The sequence below is a fragment of the Limanda limanda genome, chromosome 21, assembly GCF_963576545.1.
Source record: "Limanda limanda chromosome 21, fLimLim1.1, whole genome shotgun sequence".
In the NCBI taxonomy this organism is placed as follows: domain Eukaryota; kingdom Metazoa; phylum Chordata; class Actinopteri; order Pleuronectiformes; family Pleuronectidae; genus Limanda; species Limanda limanda.
The window spans coordinates 15,273,429-15,300,280 of NC_083656.1; the positions used below are offsets into that span (position 1 = coordinate 15,273,429).

Here is a 26,852-nt window from a genome sequence, read left to right on the forward strand (position 1 = left end):
TGCGCTTGCCTTCTGTTGCTCTGTGTAATGAGCATGAACCAGAAACAACAATGGCAACGATAAATCAGTTTCTCTACGTTTGATTAGCACTGCTATGTCTCATTACAAGTTTGCAGCTAAATGAAGCATCACTGAACCACATTACCGACTTTCACAAGTGTCTGCCTCTCCCCATATTACTGGGACCACAGGGTTCTTATTTGATATTAGATGTATATTTGATCTTTATCACCACCTACTGACCCGTCACGCTTGTTTGAGCACTTTTAGTTATTTTTGCGTCACTTCTGGACGGAGATATAAGTCAAATGTCATGAGGATGGAGATTTTTTGGTGGAACGATAGAAGATGGGCCAAGAAAGAATCCATTAAAACTTATGTTGTAATTTATCTAAAACTGTGACACCTTCTTCTGTGATTATAGTTTTTGTACTCTGAGCTCCTTCCCCTTACGTAATTCCTCATTAAGACTTTTGAAAATGGAGTCCTTCTGGTCTCATCATCACTGTAAAGGGATTCAGGGACATTAAAGTCTAATCACTCCTTTGTTCAGTTCAGTTACAAGTAAATTTCCTCTCTCATTTACGTCCATAACCAGGGTTTTTTGGCCTCAAACCATCCAGAACATCAGGCCCTGGGCTAACCTCCGCTGCAGACAGACCGTGCCTCTTTCATTGTGGCCGTTTGATCCTTTGCACAGATGGTTTTCTTCAGGCAAAGGTGATGAGTGAGAGATGAAAAACCACATTAATGCTATCGCAGGAAACCAAGAATACAGTCCGCTCGTGCTGTACACCCGAGAACGGCTCCAGCTAACAGGGGAGTGAGGAAACCAAACCATTCTAACTCAAGATCAGGATAATAGTTGTTTTTTATTGAGGGACCTGAGCCATAGCAGCATATTAAACGTTTTTTTATAGCTTGACTTTTCCAAATGACACTTGCATGAATGGCACTGATCGAGGGACATTTCATGATAATGTCACCACCTGTCACAATGTCATCACTTCTGTCTTTTATGACATGATATGTGACTCATGATATTGGATGGTCAACTGGCCAACGAGTTTATGTAGATAACAAAAGGCCGGACTCGTGAGCCATCTTCTTATTGCAGGATGGGCCTTGGTTCAAAGCTGGAATTCTCTTTTTCAAATAAACTTTAGTAGCAATATAACGTCTTCACATGGCCTTTTACTCATATCCTGACAACACTCAACTGTTCATTTCCTTCCTCTGAAACTGACATCTGGACTTCATGGCTGGCAGTGGAGATCTTAATGACAGCTCAGCACTTAAAGCTAGATCCAGTCAGAGCGTTTCATACCAACAAGACTGAACTCTTCATCTCAGAGCTTCACCGACCGTTGATGTGATTATGAATGATCGCCCGCTACTCTCAAATCAGACATTAGGTCGTTCTAACCCTCCCACCCAAAATGCGGCCCAGATGCTGGTGCAGGCAGCGGCTATCTTCACATCAAAGTGCTGACTGGCCTTGACCATGCACACATCAGCCTCCCCCAGTTGACTCTTTGGAGGTTTCGTAAGATGATGACGCTACCATATCATGACAAGAACGAAGAGACACCTGTCTGCTCCAGGCTATGGTAAAACCATGTGCTGTAACTAAATCTCTCTGATCCACTCTTCCAGTTTCCAGTACAGACGAGGGTCGGGTTGAGCTACAGCCATTCATATATACATGGCTGCTTTTTTAATTAAGTTCTTTCTAATTTCTTAATAATGGTTTAAAGGAGACATAAACTTTTTTTCTGTTTTTCTTTCCTCTAGTATGTTATATATTTTTTTGTATTTAAAAATTCTGCAAATTTAGAAAAAAAAAGTGGTAAAGGGATTGTCTCTCTTCCACAGAAAACTCTGCTCCTGAAACACAACAAAGCTGCACCTGGCAGTTACCAATTTAAATTAATGCAAAGTATTCTCTTCTATTCTATTCCCCAATAAACATTTTCAAATTTGCTTTTTAGGACTGACTCTCCTTTATCTCGATGGTAAGAATTTTAACTTTTAACAAACTTGCTTTTCAGTCCGATAGCTGACTAGCCTTAGAATATAACAACAGGGCGAAAGAAATTAAGTAAAAGTGGTTGCTACTGTATTACAATGTTTAGTAATAGATAAATGTCCTCAATTAAGGTTTCAACTTCGAGTGGCAAGCAGGAGAAGACTATTAATGCAGTGTTCTGACTCCCAGATGTAAATGGGTGTAACCACGGGTGCAGAAGGGTTTTACTGAGAAACGGCATATGCATGAGACACATTACAGCCACCCACCTTCACCTGGATAGCTGGAACCTGTCAATATGTCTTATATTGAAACTGTTAAGTTCCTCTGGGCGGAACTGAGTGTTTATTTCACTGAGAGCAGGAAAGCTGTAAATCTCATTTAATGAAGTAATCACTAAACCTTTGGCATCAATCAAAAAACTGTTCAGCCTCTGGCAGCCAGTCAGTATCCTGATGACTTTGTTCTATGGGGGAGCAAACATGTGTCAATCTAACCGTGTAATAATTGTATCTGTTTCTCCTTTCTGACACGTTAAGTATCAGATTCCTGTCGTCTAAACGAGTAAATCTCTCGCCATCCTTTCCAGCTCATCGACTGAGACGACCACAGCTCTGGCCCCGGCTCAGGACTCAATGGTCCTTGTTTTGCTTTCGTAAAGCTGCAGAGAAGTATGATGAGGATTTCCGCTGACAGAGCTGTTGAATTTCTCCCTTGTGAGTTAGGCGGCGTGCCCCCGGGGGCGACCTCCCACGCCGCGCAATGTTGACATATTCCGAGCTAGCTGTACAGCTCTCCCATTTCTTTTTGATTCTCACACTTCACCTTAAACTGTGTGGAAGTGTGTGTGGGTGTGTGTGTCTTCACATGCGACTACACACACATTCACTCCTTCGACCTCTATTCATCTATTCGACATATTGAACTTTTATTCTCTGTTGACTGCTGACTTTTCATTGACGCCCCTCAATTACCTTTTCAATCTCCTCTGCCTTTGCCTCTGCTCCCTCAGAAACCGGGAATTCTCTGGCTGCACTGCTCCCTTAAAATGTGCAATTACCATTGTTTTCATTTTTAAATATCGAGTCATTTTGGTCAGGGTGTAATTATAATTAGGATATCCTTTTTCACTTGCCAGTAATAAGTCCGATTTGACGAGTTCCCCTCCATGTTTCACACAGAGCTGGAAGGCTTTTTCCAAAGTCTGCAGGTTTGTGTCGGTGGATGCTTGGAGTCGCAGCCATGGTGATGGATTTGAGGCCCTTCTCAAAAACAACATGGCTTACCTTTAATCGCGGCCGTCCACTTTGCACATTAGCACAATCAATTTAATTGGGGAAATAGCTGAGCGAGAGGTGACATCAAAGACGCAGGCAAATAGCCCAACGCATGCAATCCCCCAGCATCCATAGCTGCCTCTTGACAGGGCTGGGCGTCACGGTGGCTGCAGTGGAAACTGTGAATCGTGCACAATACCTTGTAATGCAGAGAGAGGTCTCTGAGTCCTGTCAAACTGCATCACTGTGCCCATTTGTTCTGCTGCTGTTTTTCATGCTACTTTGGGGGTCATGGAACATCAGGAGCAGCTTTGTTTGTCCACCTCCACCTGTTGCAGGATGAAATACTACTCAACTTTCATGGTTTTAGGAGCCAGATTCTCCTTGTTTACATCCAGGGATGGACACTGTCAGACCTGACTACTGGTACGAGCTCCATATACTAAATAATGCTGCTCTTTGGGAGTATATACACCGCCCACATACACCATGTCATGCCATGTCAAACTAGTCTACGGACGGGAAATTGTCATACTGTGTGCTCTATACTTGCCTTTTGAACTTTCTGAGGTATAAGTGCAGGCCCTTACACTTACAGAAACTTCATATGTTTTCAGGAAGCAGAGTTGATCTGAAGTAACATCGGTATCACACGTATTTGTTGGCTTCATCAACAGAAAGGATGCTCGTTCACTTTGAATGGGGCGAGTTGCCGGAACTCATTTTGTTTAATAACAGTGTTCACTCTTCTTGTCCCTCCTGTTTTTCTCTTCACCAACTCCTGAGGAAAATATCGGGTACTTTAGCTGCAAGGTCTGCACCATTGACCGCACGTGTATAAGGATGGACGACATGCTAGCTCTAAAAGTGAAGCCAAAGCATTTCAATTACCCCCCTGGTGGCTGGCTGCAGTATAGGCAGCGCTCGTATCCAGAATATTTTGGTGTCATTTCTTGATAGTCCTAGAAAGAAGAGATGGGTTGTCCATCTTTATATAGTATTTGGTCTCCACCACCTTTATAAAATACTTAACATACATTTGAGTTAATAGAACTAAGAACAACTGCCTGTGCTGTCGGAAACAAAACTGGTGAGGGGGAAAGTTGCAGGCTGCAAAACCAAAGCAATGAGCTAAGAGGTGTTAAAACCATCTGTAGAGGTGACCTTTTGCAAATTACAAGACGTACAGGACATCAAAAATATTTAATTTAATTGATTAATGCTGCTTTAGTAAGCGGCAATTTGTAATGCAAAGAAATGAGCTCAGCAGGTAAATAAAGATGAATAATGTCATGGCGTCTGGAGCAGGTAGCCAGAGCACTGCACCTTTTATTACCTTCATGGAAATTCAGAAAAATTGTCCTGCAGAACAAGAAAACTGTGATAAAAATGACTTAAGGCTCCACTTGATTGGCTGATTAACGTGTGCCTCAAAGAACAACAACGTTTTCTAAGTCAAGCAGGAAATGGCTAATGGCCTCCTTTCCTTTTTTAAAGTCGTGCTTTTTGTTGCACGCCGTTACAGCCTCACACAACACTTGGCTCCATTAACAATGGCTCGATTCCAGCATATATTCATCTATGAAAAAGTCCCCCATAATGCTGTGTTAGCACTTAATGAAAGGTTCCCCAGTGAGTTCAGTCATGCATCTGGAGGGTTGTTACAACACAATGCAAGTTCAAAAACCTGTGCAAACTTTGTATGCTAAATCAACTCCCTTCAACTTCAAATATTTACATGTATTAAACATGATGCAGACCTTAGAAGAATGAATAGTCGAAAACACGGGATGTGGTTTTGTTTTTGATTCCTCAGTCTTCTCACTGCTCACCTTAAAATATGGAAATTGCAATGATTTAAACTGTGGTTACTTCATCTATTGCAAATTCCACCGCTCATCTTTGCAACCTCTAAGTAGTTTTTATACCTTAAAAAAAACCCAGCTTCAAAACCATCCTAGAACACAAACCTATAATAGGGAGAAGGCATGACCAAACAAATCAATATTGGAGCATATGATACAGGATAAAATAGGATGCAGGACAGATACCAACTTGGCATTATTATTATTTGAGAAGAAAGTGATAACTTTAGTTTCATTACTACACCTTGCGCTGTTCTGCTTGCTTGAAGTTGGGCTGTGTAAGTGAAGTTTGTCTAGTTTGTCATCAGAAGCAGTTCGATAGATGTTTAGCAGATTAGCCAAACAATTTAATACTAATAATCATGGTCGGACATCAATAACTGTGTCAGCTCCTTGCTAGCTGTGTTAGCTACCCAAAGACTTCGATGTGATTTGTTACACATCAGGGTTTGGATAGTCAGGCTCAGACCACAATTTATATTTCCGACAGTGAATTACGAATCCCACCTATAGGGGAAACCTGTGTATAACCAAGGGTTAATCTAGCATTGTGTCCGTTTAACACCCACCCATCACTTTAGTGAGACAGAGATGCCTGCAGAGACAACTGGTGGAGAAAATCTATCTCCCCTCTGTGTCTCACTCATCAGTCATCACCACATGCACTGACCCAAGCTGAGGCTGCAGAGGTCAAGACCACGCTGTCCATCTCTGTTACTCCCGGTCATGAATAAACAGAGGCCAGTGAATGGGTGTGCGTGTCCGTCAGGGCGATCACATACACACAAAGACACACACACAAACGCACACACACAGCCTCGTGCCGACTCCTCTGACATAATTAGAAACATTTGGGATCATTTGCAAAGGGAACACAAGCTTTGATGGGATCCAGATGCACTACTGGGTTTCAACGAAATACAGGAACCCTTATTTACAAGGGGCCATTACAGGCTCCTCACCCAGGGAGGCGTGTGTTGTGTGTGTGTGTGTGTGTGTTTGTGTGTGTGTGTTTGTGTGTCCAGATACTAAATGAGTGTTTGGACGTGTGGATCATCCATTTTCAGGTCAGACTCTGTTAAATTATTAAATTACATTTTTTGTAAGATGTTATGTCATTTCTAGATACAACTGAGGTTGTTTTTTTAAGTCATGACTCTCTTGGTGGCGTTCTGCACATCTTTATTTGTAATGTTGTTGTGTCCTTTCTTTTACAATTGTTTTCTGTCTTCTCTTTTATTGTCATCCTTCTTTGTTTTTCTGTGGAGGAAAAAAAGGAAATGTTGTTAAATGACAGACAAAGAGCACTGATCCTTTCCGATTGCAAAACAGGGAGGACAAGGGTTGTAGATTTTAGTGCAATGCTGCCACCTTGTGGTGAAGATAAAGAACAATTGATAGGGTTGAGGTTAAGGTTCACCTTAACAAGTCGTTGGGTCAGGTAAACCTTGGCTGCAGTTAAGGTTAGGATCAAACTTTGGATTTGCGTATGTGACACAGGGTTCAACTTGTGATTTAAATCAAATCAAATATCTCTCAATATTGCATATAACATTGGGCATTGGTTTTATGAAGGACATTTTAATACTAATTTCTACATTAAATCAACACACAAATCCAAGAAAGAAATAGTTACACATCCGAGCTAAAACTGAGACAAAGGATTGTCATAAATTGTCTCTTAATCAAGTCTCTCGCCTTGTTGTCCAGTTATGCTCTTCACAAATCGAAAGGGTTTCACTTTCAGCCCCCGACCTCTGTGCTTTCCTGCTCCATGTCGGGTTCTTCAGCGCACCTGAAAAACAAACAAGACAAATCTCCCCTTGTTAGTTAAAGCTGCAAACTTGACTCAAGTGTGTGTGTGCATGTGTGTAGCTGCTGTCAGCGCAAATGTCAGATCGAGAGCATCTGGAGTTTCTGTGGACTTTATACTAGGGAAGAAAGGCAGCAGAAACTCTGATGTCAGAGGAGCCCATGTGAGAACACAGCAGGAGATTTTTCCTGCTGCGTTTCTCATGTGTGCTTATCTGTAGTGTTTGGTTTGAGTCGACTGAAGACATCTGTGTGGTGCACTGAATACCACTAAACAGACGTCCCACTGTCTTTGTGGCGAAAAGGTGGAAATACGATCAGACACAGTGAAGAAGTGTCACTACAAATCACATCATGTCACATTAGCGAACAGCACTGACCTTTCTGCGGTGTCGGTGCTGATTGCTGAGATCAGCTGATTGCGCCACTGTCCACTGATCAGAACAGCCTCACCAGCCATGTTTCATCTGTCCACCACTGTTGCGTCACTCATGTGCCAGTGAACTGCTCGATGGAAGGAAGCATCCCTGCACAAAACAAAACAACAGGTGAATTAAGAACTTTAGGTGTGTGTGTGTGTGTGTGTGTGCATGTGTGTGTGTGTGTGTGTGTGTGTGTGTGTGCGTGTGTACCGTCGGCAGGCCGATAGAGAGTCAGTTGAACCTCAGCTGGTGAAATCTTGAACAGCCTCAGCACTTTCTACAAATAAAGAAAAACGGATATATTAGTGAACCTGCAGTTACAGGAGCTGCTGTTTAGTACCATGTAACTAAAATAAAATATAAAATGACATGAGAAGAAACAACTCCTGTTAGCTTAAAGTGTCTATATCGTATATATATAGTAAATATATGTAAGTAAGAATCTTATATCTCATTCATATTTGGGTACAATTTTCAACATTATACTGAGCTAGTTTATGGAAAAGGTACAGAGTCTACATGAGCTTATAAAACACTGCTTACGCCCACTTCAATGGCTCGAGAAAGAAAATACACAATAGACTATATATAAAGATGGACGACTCATCTGTGACGTTGTGTTTGACATCACAACATGTTCCGTAAATCAGACTCTGCATGTTCCCTTGCCAATGGATAATTAATTAATCCCAATAAAAGGTTTGTTTTGTAATCCTATTGTTAGGCCTGTTAATTCTAAACCTATTCTTCAATTGCTGGATGTCACCCCCTCGTTCCTCACCCCACATGACTCCCTGCCATGCCACAGCACCACATACAGACAGTTTTGTGGTGTTGTCCCAAGGACTTCTGTATGTATTTAACCAAGACCTTTACAAAGCTTCACTTTTTTCAAACAGCCTTCAGGACCCTAAAACCTAAAATCTAGAATGATGCAAATAGCCCCAAAAAGGCCCCAAAGGCCCTTTTCTCGCAATGTTAAAGAATCCTGGCGATGATCCTGGACACACCCCTTGATCTGAATCTATACCTAAATGTAATGGGTTCTTCCCTGACCCATACTACATCCTTCCACAAGTTCTGTGGAAATCTCTCTAGTAGTTTTTTCATAATCTTGCTTACAACCAACCAAACAAACAATCAAACAAACTTTCAGGGGTGAAAGCATTTGTCAGGGTAAGAACAATCTAAAATGTTTAACATCAAACTAAACCAATATGAAACATGAACTAACTTATGTTTATATGGCTAATTATGACTGTTATATAGGTATTATTATAGAAAAGTATCTATCATAGGCCATAGTAAAAGAACAGCATCATATACATCATATTAGAGACACCAATAAACCCTAAAAGGAATAATGGTTTATAGAGAATTAAAGTACTAAATATATTAAAGAGAGTTCTTCACTGAATTGTAAAGAAACATTACCAAACAGATGAGTCAATATAAATGAATAAAAAAGGACTCCATTTGAATTTTTCTCATACTGGATAGGAGAGATCCTTGAGCGATTGTCCGTTGATGGCCAACAGGACGTCTCCTTCCTTGATCCTGCCGCTCTGCTGCGCCGGCTGACCGGGGAAAAGCTGCTTTATCCGCACCAGGCTGCCAAAGTCCGGCGTGGGTGGATCCAGCTCGCACATGAGGAAGCTGAAACCCAGGCCTTTGGTACTCTTGGTCAGCGTCACCTCCTGGGTGTTGTCTAAAGGGTTCAGAGGTGGAAGGGGATGGAAGAATGTCGAGGTGGAGATGTGTGGCGGTCGAGAGATAAGATTAATTAGAGACAGGGTAGTGGAGGGGGGAAGTGGAAGAAAGGGAAGAAAAAGCTGTTTTAATTTAATTTTGTCTCGTTGAGCTTTAAACACATATTTATGCTGAACACAGCAGGAGAAAGAAAGTCCCGACTCGGTTTTGTGGACGTCCTCCAAAGGTCATGTCCCAAAACAGCCATAGTGTGATAGGATTTTGATATAATTGAGCATAGCATTAGCCAACCCACATCAGCTGATCAATGCCTGATCTGATCTGTGCAGGGATCTTTTGGCAGATTCTCTCCTTGCCTCACTTTCCAAGGAAGCTCATGGAAGGACACGAAAGTGTGCTGTCCCTACCTCATAGGCAATATGCTTATGACCTCCACCCTTGCACCCACTTGTATGAGTTGAGGTTCTTGGTTGGGGAGTTATTATCATGACTCCTTAATCCTGGTGACATGACCTTGTTTCATTCTTGTAGGAGGTCCATTTGTCCACTTTCCTTCAAATATGATCAAATCATGTGGTTTTCCCCCTCGACAAAATTATAATTCCATCATCAAATTCCAGGCCTTTTCTGTCACGATTTAAAATAATAATTGAATTGTCATCACTTGCATGTGCTCTTCTATGGATGTGATGACACTGACAACAGGTGTGAACAAGTGTTCATGTGGGGTCTTTCTGAATAATTAAATGGTAATGGAAAAACTGTCCATTGTTGCTTGATCCGCTGTTTGAGTGTCAGCGACGAGGATAGAGGACAGAAGTGGGATGACGGATATAGAAGGACAGGGTGAAGGATAAGGGAGGCCAGAGGGATAAGAAGAGGTAGGTCAGGGTCAGGAAGGAAGATCAGGATGAAGGGGAGGAAGTGTGTAAAAGTTCACCTTGAAGCAGCCCGACCCGCCTGCTCAGCTATTAATGCACAAAACGGCTTACAGTCGACAGGCTCTCTCACGAACGTTCTGCCTCACTTTGAGACCAGAGCTGCGGGTGTCAGCTGACTTAACACATTGAGGTTTCTACTCTCGCTCGTCACCAGCAGAAACAGTTTGATAATATAACATAGGGCTAGTCGTTTTTAGACATTTTGATTGTTAATCGTTACATATCATATCTTTAGAACTCCATTGGTGTGGCGTCCTACCATCAGTAATGAAGCTGTAGTCTCTGGGCTTGTCACTGACTGTCCTCGTAGGGGTGCTGTTGGACGAGCAGCCTTTGTGTCCCTGCCGACTTGTGGCTGGACTGAGGCTCTGATTGGAAGCGCTGCTGCTGGTGTCTGCACTGAAAGAAACCCTGGGCAGGTTCACCAGCTCCTGGTCCACAACCATGGTCACCACCTCGAGAGGAGACAAGGGTGTGATTGGGAGAAATACAAACAGCAACATTACCCATGGCCGGCAAAATGATTTTTTCCTAAGAAAAGTACTTTAAAATGAAGTTCTCTTTTTCCCTATTAAAGCACATATGGCCGACAGGACATCCATTATAGATATAATTTTCAATTGAATTTGGCCAAAGATCATTAGCGACCACAACACCCACGCTGCCACAATTCATAACAAAACCTCATCCAATAGCCGAATAAATAGAAGTATAATTAATATATGGTATAAATGCAAATGCAGTGCAATGAAAAAAGGCTATCACAAAATCAACGGTAACTGTGCTCACACACTTTTAACATACCAGTAAACTGGTTATCATCACAAGTCTATATATTCTGGAAATACGAATAACCTTCACCACTGACTATATTCAGACACACTGAGCGGCGTTAACAATGTTACAGAACCTCAATGTAAATGAAAAAATATCCACAGTTCACGCAGTCTTGGATCGGGTTGGGAACAAGTCACTGTATGGTTATTAACTTCTAAGTAGTCTTTATTATTTATATATTCATGTTATATATAAAAAAGTACCCTACTAATATGCGAAGGGGCTTGACTGGGGCTGCATAGACTTGTCACATGAATATAGCCCACCCTATAGTTGTATAGTCTATTGTTGTGTCGTGCTTGACATAGCCAAAGACATAGCCATAACTTAAGAGAAGGGTCTTACCTCTCCAGTTTGACTCAGACGATCCACAGCCTGTTGGTAGGTGAAGCCCTGGAAGCTAATCCCATCCACCTCCAGCAGTCTGTCGCCTGTAACAGACAAATATGAAAAGAAAAAGATGAATTACAGTTTAACTATCCTTTGTGTATTTCTCTATACTTGTTTTAGTTTTATACTAAGTTTGTCTCAGCTTAGAACCTTGTGTTCATTTCAAGTTTGTCTTGTAAAGTCCATCATTCTGCTTTGAAATATACACATCAATATTAATGTTGTATTGTTGTATAGAAGTGTTGTATTTCTTGTGTCACAGTGTTAATCAGGATGTTGTTACTGTCCACTATTGTGGTGAATCCAATGTTGGATTTGTTGTTGAGCTGTTGTACCTGTATGGACACGTCCGTCCCTCTCTGCAGCCCCGCCTGCTACGAGACTCTTGATGTAGACTCCTCCATTAGGAAGGTTAGTGTTGACGCCACCCTGAACAACCAGTGACAGAGGCTTTTAGTTCAAACTATCAGTGTTATTAATGGTGAAGAAGACTTACAGAGTGTGATAAATGTAGCAAGCATAAAATGAGTCTTAAGAGGTGGCAAAATAGAAAATACTGAGTTTTCCTGTCTGAGATCTCCAGGCAGGGAGGTCCACAGCTGAGGAGCCCCAAAAAGCCTGGGCACCTTTTGTGACATTTATGATTTTGGAAAACTAGGGGACCCTGATTCTGGATCTCAGGCAGCGATCAGGCTCATAAAGGTGGGTTAGGAGATCCCAGATCAATGTGGTCACTTCTCTGAGCAAAACCTGGCAGTGCTGTTTTTTATAAATTGTAATTATTGTACCTTTGGCTTGCTAATACCGAAGTAAAGTGCATTTAAGTAATCCAAATCTTTACAAAACAAAAGCATGGATAACCCTTTTTCATTCCATAAAAAGAAAAGGATCTAATTTTGGTTGGCTGTCTCAATTAGTCCATGGACCAAAAGACGCTGTAGAATCAAAACTAACCCCTGGGTTAATAGACATAGACAACAATTACCCAAAGATAATGTTGTTAAAAATACGTTCAACCATAAACTCTACTGCAACTTCAAAACTTTTGGTACCACTTTCAAATAAGGGTTAGGCAGGGTCCATAATTCTCCACTGTAAGACTTCAAAGACTAATCAAAGGCAAAAAACAGGCACTCTGTTTGATAATGCAAGTTACATTTGACTGGTGTGTTTTTCTACCCAAAGTCTTTTACTGTATAAAAAAAGAAATGCTGTTACTAGTGGAGTATTTTTACATTGTGGTGTTGCAATGAATACTTCTACCACCAATGGCTGCCGTGCAGTTAACATGCAGTGGTGATCAGTGAGGTGATCTCTCTCTCTTTATCTCTCTCTCTCTCTCTCTCTCTCTCTCTCTCTCTAATCTTGTCAGACCGCAGATGATAATGAGATTGAGAGGAGCAGACTCTCTGACCCACTGCTGAAGATGAGTCGCTGCACTAATACTTCGTCCTTCCTGACTGTTCATTCCTAATGATTTTAATCAAATCTCTCCAGTGTAAACACATTGATCATATGAATACAAGATTCCATACAGCTATTGTTAATTGAAGACTCTAAACTGCCTGCAGGTTGGAATGTGAGCAAAGTATCTATATGTCAGCACAGCGATACTCTGGAGTATTTGCATATACAACAACTAATTTTATTATGGGGAAAATGTCCATGACAACCTTAATAATGACTGAACTTTGGCTTGTTTCAGCTTTGCTTCTCAGTGGCAGATCAAGAATTTCTCTGCACTATTCCTGATCCAGTAAGGTGCACATTTAAGTCATTCCTTGTTCACTGTTCTTCTGCCAAAGGTCATCTACAGTGTCACTGGAGTGTAAAATGTTTACGAACTCACCGAGATGCTGATGCCCAGACTTCCTGCTATCTTCCTGAGCTCCACGGTGATCTCCTCTGGCCTCACAGAGTTCAGAGAGGTAGACAGAGAGCTGCCGTCCTGAAAACAACACACACAGAAACAACAGTGAGTTCACTGCCCTATGGTTCATAAATCATGTATTTGTATGGGTTGTTTAAGGTTATCGCTGGTTTTCCAAACTCTATATGTGTCTGACAAGCCACTATAATTTAATTACGTTTCTTTATAATGGTAAAGTAAGATATTTTTACTGTTTCTATAAATTCGGACCTCCCCTATGAAGGCTGAAATGCTATTAGATTTCTAGTTTTATTAAACCATCTGAACCGTCACCATGTTTCTACCTGTGAACTGAGGACTCGAGGTCCACAGGGGACGTGCAGCCTGTTGCCGGTCTTTGGAGTCATCATGACCGAAACTATATCATCCAGGCCGCTGTCCTGTGATCGGCCACCTGTCATCAGTGTGGTCTGGGATTCGTAATTCCTCAGCACAGGAGAGCGCAGGCTGTTGTGACTGAGAGGAGCTAGAGACAAAAAAATAATAAAGTGGCTTAAATTGCTTATTGTCACCTCAAAATACTGAAAATGTCCATGCAGTATCCAACTTTTCCTTTGGTAACAATTAGACATTTTAGAAAATCTGTAACAGACATTCAGAACAGTTCATCCAGGGACACAACAACAAAGACAATGTTCATCAGTAAGAAATGGAGTTGACAAAGATCTAATATTGACATTTTATTCATACGGAGCGGGTACATCAATAGGCTAATTACTATGTCAGCTTATTATGCTCATAAACAAAGAAGGGTAAAGGGTCACAGCCACACACACACCCACACATACACACACACACACACACACCCACCCACACACACACACCCACCCACACCCACCCACACACACACACACACACACACACACACACACACACACACACACACACACACACACACACACACACACACACACACACACACACACTCTCACACACACACACACACACACACACACACACAAACACAGAGCAAGCACCTTTTGGCTGTGAGATAATGAGCTGCACCTCCTCGGGGCTGCTCTGCATGACCTCTGCTGCTTCAGTGAAGGTAACGCCCTCCAGGCTGATGTGGTTCAGAGAGATCATACGACCACCTGAGGGCAAAGGTCACAGTGAAATGACGCTGGTGTCCAGTAACAGTAAAGAAGTGAAAGACCCCCACCACCACTTCTATGTGACAGCCCCAAAGGTCCACAGATTCCCACCAAAAACCTCCCATAGCCTCTCTGCCCTAATTTGCACTGCAACACATCTGCTGCATCCAGAGGGAGATGCTGGATTAACTCAAGAGAAAACTTGTCACCATTAAAAATTAAAAAAATCTTTTAGCTTTAATTTTCTAAGGGAAAAAGGAGAAAGCAAAAATGATCCACGTGATTATTTACCTGGTCTGATGCGTCCATCCTTGTCAACTGGTCCACCAGGAACAATGGAGGCAATGAAGATGCCCAAGTCGTAACACCCCACAGTGTCCTCCCCCACTATCACTATACCTGGATGGACACAAACCACAGGTGTGTGAAAAAGAGAAGAGAGAGCATTTCTTCAGTGACCATCGGGGAGTGTGGTCGGCTTACCAAGGCCAAGCTTTGGGTCTTTCTTTAAGGAAACACAGATGACTTCTCTCTCTGACGACGATCCCAGCTTAGGCCGAGTTTCTGTGAGACGTGTAGTGAAAGAACACATAAACATGAACTTACACTGTTTATATATATGTAACAATGACAATCCCCAAAGCAGTGAAGCAGATTTGATTCAGAGACTTTTGGATGGGGCAAAGCATCATCGGAAACTTCTGATTTAAAATCCTTTCTAGTCCTAAATTAGGATTCAAGATTCAAAACTGTTAGTTCAATAATGTAGGCATTAATAGACATGTATCTAATCTGATTTTACACAATAAGACTCAATAAATTACCCTGGAATAAAATGTGTTCCAGTCCTGAAAAGCTAAGTTTAATTGAATTTAGGGATGGTAAGCCTGAGAAAACAAGTAAGAGCAGGCCACCTCCCATCAGCCCACTGGTCAAAGCCCTATCCCCAAAACAAATGAACCGGAATTGTGTCATGTGTCATGTGTGGGTTATCAGTTAAAGAATATGAGCGGTGTGCTTGGGTATGCTGTACCTTTGGGTGCTGGCGAACCAGGGGGGACCTCGGAGCCACTCCTCAGAGAGAATGCTGGGGAATGCATGCCAGTGCTGCTGGGCTGACTGCTGGAGCCGGAACTGCAGAAGAAACCCACAAAAAGAAAAGCTGAGAAAAACATCTTCAGTTATATCTTAAACGCTTTTAAAAAACATAACTTTTTAATGTGGGAAAAAAATGCACAATGACGATGAACCTCTGCTCGTTGAGGCTCTGTTGCGGCTGTTCGACCCGAGCCTCCATCCTTGCTGTGACGTCGTCACACAGCTTGGTTAGGGACTCCTCCTGAGGTGTGGTCAGACCACTTTCATCCTGTGGCGTCTCGGAACATGAGAAAGACTTGATCCGGCTGCTCTGGGCACGACAAACTGCTGCATACTGCACAATGTTCGCCTCTGGAGGTAAAAGCAGATACATATATAAGTCTTGAGTTACTGGAAATTGGTTTCCTTGGTTTATCTTTTCGCAAATGCTCTCTCCAGGTGAGTTGAAAAGCTGACCTGAGTTCAGGCTGTGGGTGAGCTGGCGGGAGCTCATCTCGTTGTTGAACTTGTGCTGGGCGGAGCACAGGTTACACAGATACTTGGCTACCTTGGACCTTTCTGTGATGAAGATGTACTTCTTCTTGCTGCCACGGCTCTCTACTATAAATTTATGCCTCTGAAGGGACAGGCAGGAAAAGTTTTCAGAAAATGGTTTGAAGGAATTTTAATTCCATACACAAAATGGGATTAAACTAGGCATTCTTAGACATTTTAACGAAGATTTTTTTACACATTACACCAATGTCAACATTCCACTCACATTGGAGGAGATGGTTGCGGTCTCCCTCCAGAAGAAATTCTTACTGGTGGACCTGCAGCCGTCTTTAACCTCATAGACGATGATTCCTTTGGCACAAACCCCGAGGATAATCTCTCCTTCTACAGGGTTTTTTTCACGCGTCACACGGTGGAACAACACACCGTATTCAGGCAACTGCTGACAGACCTAATGGGACAAATAAAAAGTAGCAACCTTATTTCAAATGAAATAAATGGTCCTGGACTTTCACAATCAATAGATATAGATTTAAAATTTGACTTTTTCCCTACTTTGAGGAACTCAAGCTCTGATTCGTCAGTGAGCATCTGAGCGTTGTTGGTCTGAAGTCGTAGCAGCTCGTCTTTAATGTAAGGCAGGGCACGTTTCTCCATCACACTTTTGGGGATGTACTGGTCCGGGCGGTAGTAGTTCCTACCATACACCTAAAACAACAAATCAAAAGCTCGTATTTACACAATCCGTTACATGCTGTTAGTTCATACAATAATAAAGTTGAATTTTAATGATAAATCATATAAAATAATTATCAAATCAAAGTTAAATTCACATTGGGAGGCAGGGTTTCCCCCAGTGCTGTATAGGCCTGGCGGGCCGCCAGGCTTCCCCCCCCCCCGCCAGGCTAAGCGTCGATTGTTTTTTTTATTTAAAAAAAAAAATAAAAATCCGTCACTCGCGCACATCAACAACACTTCACTTCCTCATTGAGCCCCGATCACAGACATGGCCCCGATCCCCAAGCAACCATCCCATTGGTCCAAACAGTCACATGTCCCACCCAGACCCATTCACTGACCCTCGGACATCAGAACGCTCCTTCAACACAGTGTTTTACTGAACATACTTCACCTTCACTGACCGTCAGACATCAGAACGCTCCTTCAACACAGTCTTTTACTGAACATTAGTCAAAACCAAACATAAACATAAACCTAGTCCGTTACACGATTAGGCTGCAGCTATTTGGTTTTATTTATTTAAAAATAGTGTACTTCTTATTTCATACATTTTCCACAAATATGAGGAGGACTCAAATAGCCCTACAAAGTTCTGTGTTTAATTTATTTCAAAGTAGGCCGACACTTGCCTGTGTATTTTGTTTGTTTGTTATTTTGTTGCTTGTCTGTTTGAGTAGCTGGCTGAAAGCAAAGAAGTAGTAGGCTTACCTTTTATTGGTAACCAAACTGTTACGGTTCATTGTTTCTGAAATAAGAGGCCTGACTGCTATGTTAATGCAGCACAAAACAAAATGTAAACAAAGGCTCAAATATTAAAGTGCAAAACTGTAGGTTTAAACTAGCAACTCCAACGTGATAAAAATAAATAAAAAAGAGGGCTTATAAGTTAAGTCAGCAGTGCAACTCAAAAAGATATCAAAGTATCTATTTAACCCCTTTTCAAAATAAAAAAAGTTAGGTGTGCATATTAAACAAAGTGCAACATGTTTAGAGTATAAGAAACAATGGTGTCCAGCTCAAAATCCGACTCAACACCCCCCCCCCCCCCCCCCCCGCGGGTGCCTTCTAGCAGCCCTACCACCAGGCTTAGCAAGTTTTCTGGGGGAAACCCTGGGAGGGATACAAGCTTTTTGATCTGATTTTTCTCTAAAACAGAAATAGATTTATGGGCAATATAGTCTTAAAAGCACAGTAGCACCAACATAGACTGTACATAAAGCCAAAATATCCCAGTTTCGAACGCTGCAATCTCAAGCCAGAGTCTGTGCAGTAGCAATCGGAGGATGATTGATATCGATGTCCCTATGATACGTGCGCTAGACCAATTGTGAGTCATTCTCAGCTGTCGATCTTGATGTGTATACCCCATTGTTATTGCACCACATTACTAATTAAAACCAAACTTAATAGGAAAATGAACAATCAAACCAACACCAGTGTGATAAGAACTACCATAAGTAACAAATCCATTATTTGATGTTTACTATACTTTTTGGTCTGGTTCTTGTCCCACTACTAACATGGAGGAGGCAGTGTTCATGGCCATATTGCAGCCAACCACGATTGAGACGGTTTGGCTTCCCTTCTGGGAAGCATTCATTTCATCTGTGGTTATATGCAGTCTATACTTTTTCCTCTCAGAGAATGACAGGCCTAAACTAAACTGCTGCTTTATCATGCATATTGTGAATCACTCAACTATAATGGAAGTGCAGTACAACAATACTGGAGGGCCCCTTTAACAGCATCTGAGACGACCACCGCCCCGACTAACCTCAGGCATGCAGTCTCCATACTCCGTCTGCAGGGCCAGAGCTCCCAGGTACAGAGCAGTCTCCTCGTGGCAGGACAGCCGGTCGTCCAAAAGGTCTCTCCTGAGCTGGAGGTAATACTGGTGGCGGGTCTGTTTGTGCCTGATAGAGAAGACCAAACATATCTGAACAATTAAACACTAACGTCCTTAGTAGGTACATTGCTCGAAGAAAGAAAGGAAGAAAGATACTTACAAAAGAAGAGACATGTCACTGACAAAGAATTTGATCCTGAAGAAAAGAACAAAGGTGGTTGTAGGCACTTTCTTCCAGCTATCTGGAGCAACTTTGGAAATCTTGGTATCGTTGTCCACAAAGAAAAACTCATTATCTGAAAAGAGAAGTGAAAAATCTAAGTACATATATAACGTAGAGTAACAGAGTATTCGATTCACTACCAGTTAGTCATTTGTCTGTTATATATTCCTGTGCTGCTTTACCATCAAGGTAGGCAAGGCCAAAGTAGAAATGTTCCATCAGGTTGGAGTGAGCCACAATCATGTCAAAGACGTCTCCTCCTCTGGACTTCACCTCACACTTGACCAGGATGCTCTGACCATTTGGCATCACCACGCTCAGCTCTCTCTGGGTGGTTGAAGATTTCCCTTTCTTTGACTATCAAAAAGAGAACATGCGTTCGAAGAGGGACTTTCTGTTGCATTATCTTTAAGAGCCTTAAAAGGGCAATGGGAGGGACCATTGAAACAGTTAGTGGTATGGTTTATGAAGTGTTGCACAAAATACAGATCAGATTTTTAACAGATCACTAAGTACCACATTTGGATTCCTTGCAATTTTAGCCTTTAGTCAATGAGGTTTTGTATTCTAGTCATTTAGGACATGCATCATTACAAGCAGGTTGTGCAACAGATTAATCCTCAACACTGACCCCCCTCGACTTAAACAGACAGGAGGGTCAGACTTATATATTTTTTTCTGCAACTCACCACGATGGATCCAGGCAGCTCCAAGACGACAAGCGGCTCATCTAAAATTCTCACGAACTCAGGACCAAGGTCCTGCAACAGGCAAGAAAAGAGAAAGAAAACAGTTAATATGTTATCTTCCGTGTCAGTCACACAGATGATACCTCGATGAACCCAATGGGATGTATTATTTTTGAATGTATGTCAAAGAAGAGTTGGCCAGAATAATATCATAGGCGTGATTTCAAATGTCACCATTTGGCTCACCTTGGCTTTCTTGTCATTCAGACTCATTGTGGAGTCAAACCGTGTCAGCGATCTTAAGTTGGCAGCTCGATTACTGTCCATGTACGGACTACAGGGGCTGCGGTTCAGCTGCTGCCAGCTGCCGTTACTCTCTCTGTGTCGACCTCCAGAGGGGGTCCTGGAAAAAATTGAGATTGCCATTCTCAGTCTGATCAGAGTCATGATCTGTCACGATCATGAAATAAAACCAGAACATATATATTTTAAATCACCACACAATCTTTTGCCATATTGTTTGAAACTATTCAGATTTATTTTGAACTTATTGTTATCCTGAAATAAACATCATTATCATTCAATGGTTAAAATGGATTGTGCTATTATGTTATCCACATAGTGCCATCAAGTGTTGTTGAATGTGACAATTCACATGAACAGCATCTCAGGTCTTAAAAACAACTGTTTCATCACTTCTAACGTGATCACTTGTAAAGCACTTAACCCTCACCTATATAACAGTTGGGTCTTAATCATAACTTTTAATGTGAACTTGTCAAATATTACACTTTTGTCACTTGCATCTTGCATGTCCCTCTATATATCAAGTGTGTTTATGATTAATGTGCACATTTTATATATTTCATCTACATGCCTGTCACACCTGTTTGTTTTTCTTTGCTTGTAATTCAAATGTTAGAAAAGAGGTGTGTGTTGTTTTAGTTGTGTAAAGAATCTTGTTTTCAAATTTAAACTTCAAAGGACATGAACGTATCAATGTCACAATGACGACTTCAAAACTGTGGAAACTGGACTTTTTGAGGAGCATGTGAACGCACGGATCATGCACACTTCATACCCTGCATGCTCGGATGGATAAGATGCTCCAGAGAATGTTCTGGAAATCTTCTTCTTCATCGCCCATGTTGAGTAACTGAAGGAGCCCCCTGGAAAACAAAATGGTCCATGATACTTATTCCCACATGCCAAGTTTACACATGCTCCCCTTTTCTTTGCTGAGAATTGGATGAAAAGATTGACGACATTTGTCTTTGTGCTGAACATGAAGCTACAAGCAAACGTTGGTTGGCTCACTAATACATTTGTTTTGTCCCGTCTTAAAGATTCTTACAAATACCCAAATGTAGCTAACAAATACCTTAGCTGTTGCTAGGTGACGTCTCATTTTCGTTCGGATGACGCGCCTCTAAATCTCACAATTTATGAACACAAAACAAAAACTTAAAGTATATGCTTTGCTCTGAGATTAGAGCTGCTACGAGTGGTTTTATTGGCTTATGCTAAGATAACCAGCTGCTGGAAGTAGTTTCATATTTAGTGTACAGACAAGAGAGTAGCATTTATCTACTCATGTAACTCACAGCAACAAAGTGAATATAACCAAAATATATATTTTCAAATCTGCAAAGTGCATCACGATCTTACTGTGTAATCTGTCCCTGACCATTTGACTGCGGTCTGTCAGTTGGGATCCATTTTCAGCCATGGACACATGATCAACCTGCAAAGACATCATTGTCCAGCTCAAGGAGCAAGCAGAAAGTGGGTGGTATCAGTAAATTCAAAAGAAAAATGAAGTAAACTAAATGAAAACTTTTCAGAACTACACAAGGGCTGAAACCACACAAATCGACACCGTCTCACTTGCTGTACACTCACTGAGTTCCTGTAGACGTCTTCCACCAGCTGTCTTACGAGGCGCTCAGCAGGAGGCAGCATGGCGGCCTTGTGGTGCAGCTCACATGTCTCCAGCACCGTCAGGAGGTCGGCCCGCCTCACCACCATCTCCTCACACATACTAAGCAGTAAACCCTCCAGCCCTGCACTCAGCTGGACCGGCTGCGAGGAAACAAGTGATGGGAAAAGAGATGATGCACAAAAACATGCAAGGGTACGTTTAGGCAAGAGAAAGTATGAGGGAGGAACGTACCTGGTTATGAGGTAGATGATAATCGACGCACCAGTAAAGAGTCATCCCCAGTGAGTACACAACCATCTGATAGAAAGCGGAACAGGCAAATACTTATTCCTGCTTGTATAACAACAATTTCAGAACAATTCAAGTCCTTTTTTGGGGATGTAGAGTTCTTGTATGTGCAACGCTCATGCCATCAACTGACTACTAACCATTTTTGCATTGATTAAAGGGTCATGGTAACAAACAAAACATTTTTTAGAGTACATAGGCATGTTAAGTTAACCTTGGGTCAGTTATAGTCCTACATACATTTTGTATCAGATGTCGTCAAAACCACTGAACTAGTATTTTTCCAACCTTTTCAGCTGGAGTCCTGGTGGAGGCAGCATAAGCCTGCTGGACCTCGGGAGCCGTGAAGGAGCTAATATCTTCATATCTTGCACAGCTCTTGAAGGCCAGACGCCCGGTGGCTGACAGTAGCACCGAGCCTGGGCTTAGCACGCTGCACATGTTGCCAGAACCTGAGAGGAGAGCAGAACAGACTTGGAGAGCATACAGATGTGGGCCTCTTTAGGAAATTATGCGGCTTTCCAGGCCTTCTAGTGGCCTGAGCAAGATGGACACAAGCCTAAATGTGTCCCTAATATCCCCCAAAAAATGTATGCCTTTTTTGGAATAAGGTATAATCTGGATATGAACAGCTGGCCATGGCTTACTTGTGGCCCAGATTTGGCCAACAGGAGCAGACTTCCCATCATGACAAGCAGTATGTGGGCCGGATGTGGGATAAGAGCCATATCTGGGCAAAAACAATTTAGCTATGTGGAGAAACTCGTGACATTGACCAGCTCAAGGGATTTGATAGCCATCACTGGATCTATATTCTCTGTTTGTTTTGACTATGGAGATTTTTGAATCCAAACAAAAAGGAATTCTCTTGTTTTTCACATGTTCATCAGTCTTATTCAAGAATAGACTATTTTTTCATTGATAGGCGTCTTATTCCCTCAGTAAAATCTGTAGACTACTCTGCTATTGTAGAATCTGATCATGCACCCGTCATCCTTGATATTGGCTTTACATTTAATTGCCCACCAAGGCCAGCTTGGAGACTTAACACGGCATTACTTTCAGATGCAGATTTTTGTCAGTTCATGTCTAAAGCAATAGATGATTTCATTTTAACCAATCAGAATGACTCTGATCACCATCCATACTATGGGAAACATTAAAAGTCGTACTGAGGGGACAAATAATATCATTTTCGGCTTCACGTAATAAAAAAAGAAAACAAAGACAGGAGGAGCTCATTGATTCTATTCTTAAAATTGATCATCAGTACTCAACAACTCCAACGCCTGAACTATACAAAGAAAAATTAAATCTGAAAGCAAAATATGATTTATTATCTACTGGAAAGACTGAACATAACTTGTTAAGATCACGAGCATTCTTTTATGAACATGGGGAGAAGGCAGGACGCCTACTTGCTCACCAGTTAAAGGCTAAGTCGTCTGCCCAACTCATATCAACAATTAGGAAAACACCTCAAGAATTGACAATTGATCCCCAAGAAATTAATAATACCTTTAAAACATTTTATTCTGAGTTATATACCTCAGAATTCCCTCAGGACACTTCTTCTATGGTTAATTTTTTAGAAACCCTGAATACTCCAACAATTGCACAGGAACAAAGGGACAACCTGGAAAGACCTCTAAACCGACAGGAAGTAGATAACTCAATTAAGGACATGCAGAGCGGGAAGGCCCCTGGGCCGGACGGCTTCCCAGTCGAATTCTATAAAAAATTCTCCTTCAAACTGATCCCTTTGCTTCTCAATATGTTTAAGCACTCGTTTGAACAGACAGCTCTCCCAAAGAGCCTCACAGAGGCTCTCATCACAGTCTTGCTGAAGCCTGGTAAAGACCCGGTGGATTGCAGCTCTTATAGGCCTATTTCTTTACTGAACGTGGACGTTAAGATACTGTCTAAAATTCTGGCCTCTCGAATAAACACCATAATATCAGACATAATTTCAAATGATCAAACCGGTTTTGTGAGAGGCCGTCACTCATTCATTAACATTCGTAGACTCCTGAATGTGGTGCATTCTCCAGCGTCTGGGGGAGGACCAGAGGTGGTGGTCTCCCTAGACGCGGAGAAGGCATTCGACAGAGTAGAATGGGAATATCTTTTTGCTGTACTGGGTAAATTTGGGTTTGGGCCGAAATTTATGTCCTGGATTCGTCTATTATATTCATCTCCTAAAGCTGCAGTAGTCACTAATAAATTATGTTCACAGTATTTTCCTTTATCTAGGGGCACGCGTCAAGGCTGCCCACTTAGCCCATTACTGTTCATTTTAGCGATAGAGCCCCTGTCAATTAAACTTAGAACTACACCATCCATACATGGCATTAGAAGGATGGAGATGGAATATAAAGCTTCCTTGTATGCTGATGATCTCTTAATATTTTTAACAGACCCGCTATCCTGTAAATCCGAACTTTTGAAGATTCTGGTTGACTTTGGTGGTTTTTCAGGTTATAGAATTAACTATTCAAAAAGTGTGTGTTTCCCTATCAATGATAAGGCAAAGCAGATTCAAGACACAGACTTGCCATTTTGTATATCACATTCAGGTTTTAAGTATTTGGGAATAAATATCACCCCTTCTTTTTCTGAATTGTTTAAGGCCAACTTCACACCTATAATGGAGAAACTAAAATCTGACCTCCAGAGATGGAGTGCTATTTGCCTTTCTTTGGCTGGGAAAATCAACTGCGTCAAGATGAATGTGTTGCCTAGATTTTTATACTTGTTCCAGAGCATCCCAGTTTTCCTGCCAAAATCCTTCTTCCGTTCACTTGATGCCCTACTCTCAAGTTTCATATGGGGAGGTAAATCTTCAAGACTTCGTAAAACATTGCTTGAAAGACAGAGAAAAGGGGGTGGGCTTGCTCTCCCAAATTTCAGGGTTTATTATTGGGCAGCGAATCTGCAAAAAATAATGTACTGGTTTCAGGCCCCAGACACGGGTTGGTGCAGTGAGGAGGCAAAGCTCTGTAATCTGTCATCACTTCCTGCACTGTTAACAACAAAACTTCCTCTCTCCCCATCACAGTTTTCCTCAAGCCCAGTAGTGCGCTCATCCCTAAGAATTTGGATACAATTCAGGCAAACATTTAAATTGTCTGGCCTTTCTATGCTAAGTCCCATATGTAATAACCACCTTTTTCCAGCTGCTGAACTTGATGTCACATTCATACAATGGAACACTATGGGTCTTACTACATGCAAGGACTTTTTCATAGATAATATTTTTCCTACTTTCACGGATTTGGCCAAAAAACACTCTATTTCTAAATCCAGTTTTTTCCGATATCTTCAGATACGCCACTTTATTCAAACGTACAACCCATCGTTCCCTCAATTACCGGAAAGTTCAAACTTAGATGTCATACTAAAGATTCCCTTAACTTTGAAGGGCCAAATCTCTAATTTATATAATTCAATTATGTCGTTTAGTAGTGTATCAACCGAAGACATCAAGACAAAATGGGAGGAAGAATTAGGAACAGCCATTTCAGACGAGACATGGGTTAGAGCTCTTAGCTGTGTAAATGGAACCTCTTCTTGTGTACGCCTCAATCTGATTCAATTTAAAGTTCTCCACCGTACTCACTATAGTAAGGCCAGGCTTGCAAAAATATACCCTGAACTAGATGATACGTGTGATCGCTGTAAAGCCACTAACGCAGACCTAGCTCATATGTTCTGGACGTGCTCCAAGTTGGAAGAGTTTTGGAAATCAATATTTGGGATTTTGAATGTTGCTTTTGGCCTACATCTACAACCTAGCCCTTTAATGGCTATATTTGGGGTAAGGGGTAACGACACTGCGACAGCCACTAACAAGAAAAATGTTATTGCCTTTGCCACTCTAATTGCTCGAAGGAGAATTCTCTTGGAATGGAAAATCACAATTACCACCGAAGGCATCTGTGTGGCTTTCTGATATGATGATGTTTTTAAAAATTGAAAAAGTTAAATACTTTCTTAGAGGATCAACCGGAAAATTCAACAAAGTCTGGGACCCTTTACTGGTCTATTTTGACAAACTTGTCACTCTCCCCTCTCATTAGTATAGGGCGTTAACGTAAAGCGCAAACGCTTTCATCTTAGGAGAACTCCCCCCCCCCCCCCTCCTTTTTTTTTTTTTTTGTGGCACAGGGAATGTTAGGGTGGGATGGGGTTTATAAAAATATAAAAATGTAAATTGTTAAAATGCTACTGTTTCATTGTACATTGACACAAAAAGAAATTTAATTGAAATATTGCAACATGTGTGACAGTGTACATCTTGTCTAACAACCAATAAAAATACATGTAAAAAAAAAAAAAAAAAAGTCTCGGATAGAAATGATGATGAGCTCAGTGCCAGCAAGTAGGATACTTCAAGTTCAGAAAAAAGCTCCATGGTAACCAGCACCACATTCTATTTGAATGCATGCTACCTTAGAACCGAGCCCTGTAGCCAGGTAACATGTGGATCTAGAAGGAAATGTAACTCGTAGCTTGGGTTACTTTTGTTTGAGATGTCCAGTAGGGCCTCCGTGGTGGCGAGCAGCAGACACCACACCTCATCCTCGTCCAGCGGTGACCCCCGGGCCTCCAACACTTCTGACAGGGTCACAAACGTACCCATCCTGACAAGGAAACACACATACACTGATTTACTGGGAATCTTTTCTAACCTTTACCATAGTTACTTGCTTTACCCTAATCCTTATCCTAAACTCATCCTAAACCAAACCTAACCTTAACCTACCCTTAAGCGAGTCTTTGTCATAACATTTTACTGATTTACATTATGGGGACTTGTTTTTTGTCCCCATAAAGAAGACATGTCACTACAATGTGACTGACTGTATTAACAGATTTAGGTCCCCACAACATTGGTAATACCTGCACCACACACACACACAAGCAGAAACACAACATAAGCATTTACCGCTTAAGATTGATCGTACTTTTATAAATTTGCTAAATATTGTCCACTAATTTTGTTGCAGTATCCAAAGCGTATATTTGCTATAAAGTTGCAATACAAGTTTTGTGTGTATAACTATATACTGTATTTATTTCAAGGTGAGAGTTGACAGCAAGGATGTCCTGTTTAACCTTTAGAGGTGAGAGGTTAGCGTTTCAGACAAGCTTAGGGGTTTAGTGGCATTAGATCTAATTGGACACAAATCCCACACTTCTGATAACTGCAGTCATATTTTC

The 26,852-nt window shown here is 41.6% G+C and overlaps 1 protein-coding gene across 1 annotated transcript; it reads right to left on the reverse strand.

Moving 5' to 3' along the window:
• Positions 1–7,472: 7,472 nt before the first annotated feature.
• On the reverse strand, positions 7,473–26,271 carry frmpd2 (FERM and PDZ domain containing 2). Its single transcript, XM_061095197.1, is given in 28 exon segments — positions 7,473–7,510; positions 7,616–7,682; positions 8,899–9,113; positions 10,316–10,511; positions 11,239–11,324; positions 11,619–11,712; positions 13,133–13,231; positions 13,498–13,679; positions 14,191–14,307; positions 14,599–14,706; positions 14,791–14,871; positions 15,341–15,441; positions 15,558–15,732; positions 15,862–16,021; positions 16,166–16,351; positions 16,456–16,608; positions 18,416–18,554; positions 18,648–18,783; positions 18,893–19,067; positions 19,400–19,471; positions 19,646–19,813; positions 19,815–19,849; positions 20,461–20,568; positions 21,068–21,143; positions 21,302–21,481; positions 21,573–21,638; positions 21,918–22,081; positions 26,151–26,271. Coding segments are annotated over 28 exon segments (3,498 nt in total).
• Between the last annotated feature and the right edge of the window lie 581 nt (positions 26,272–26,852).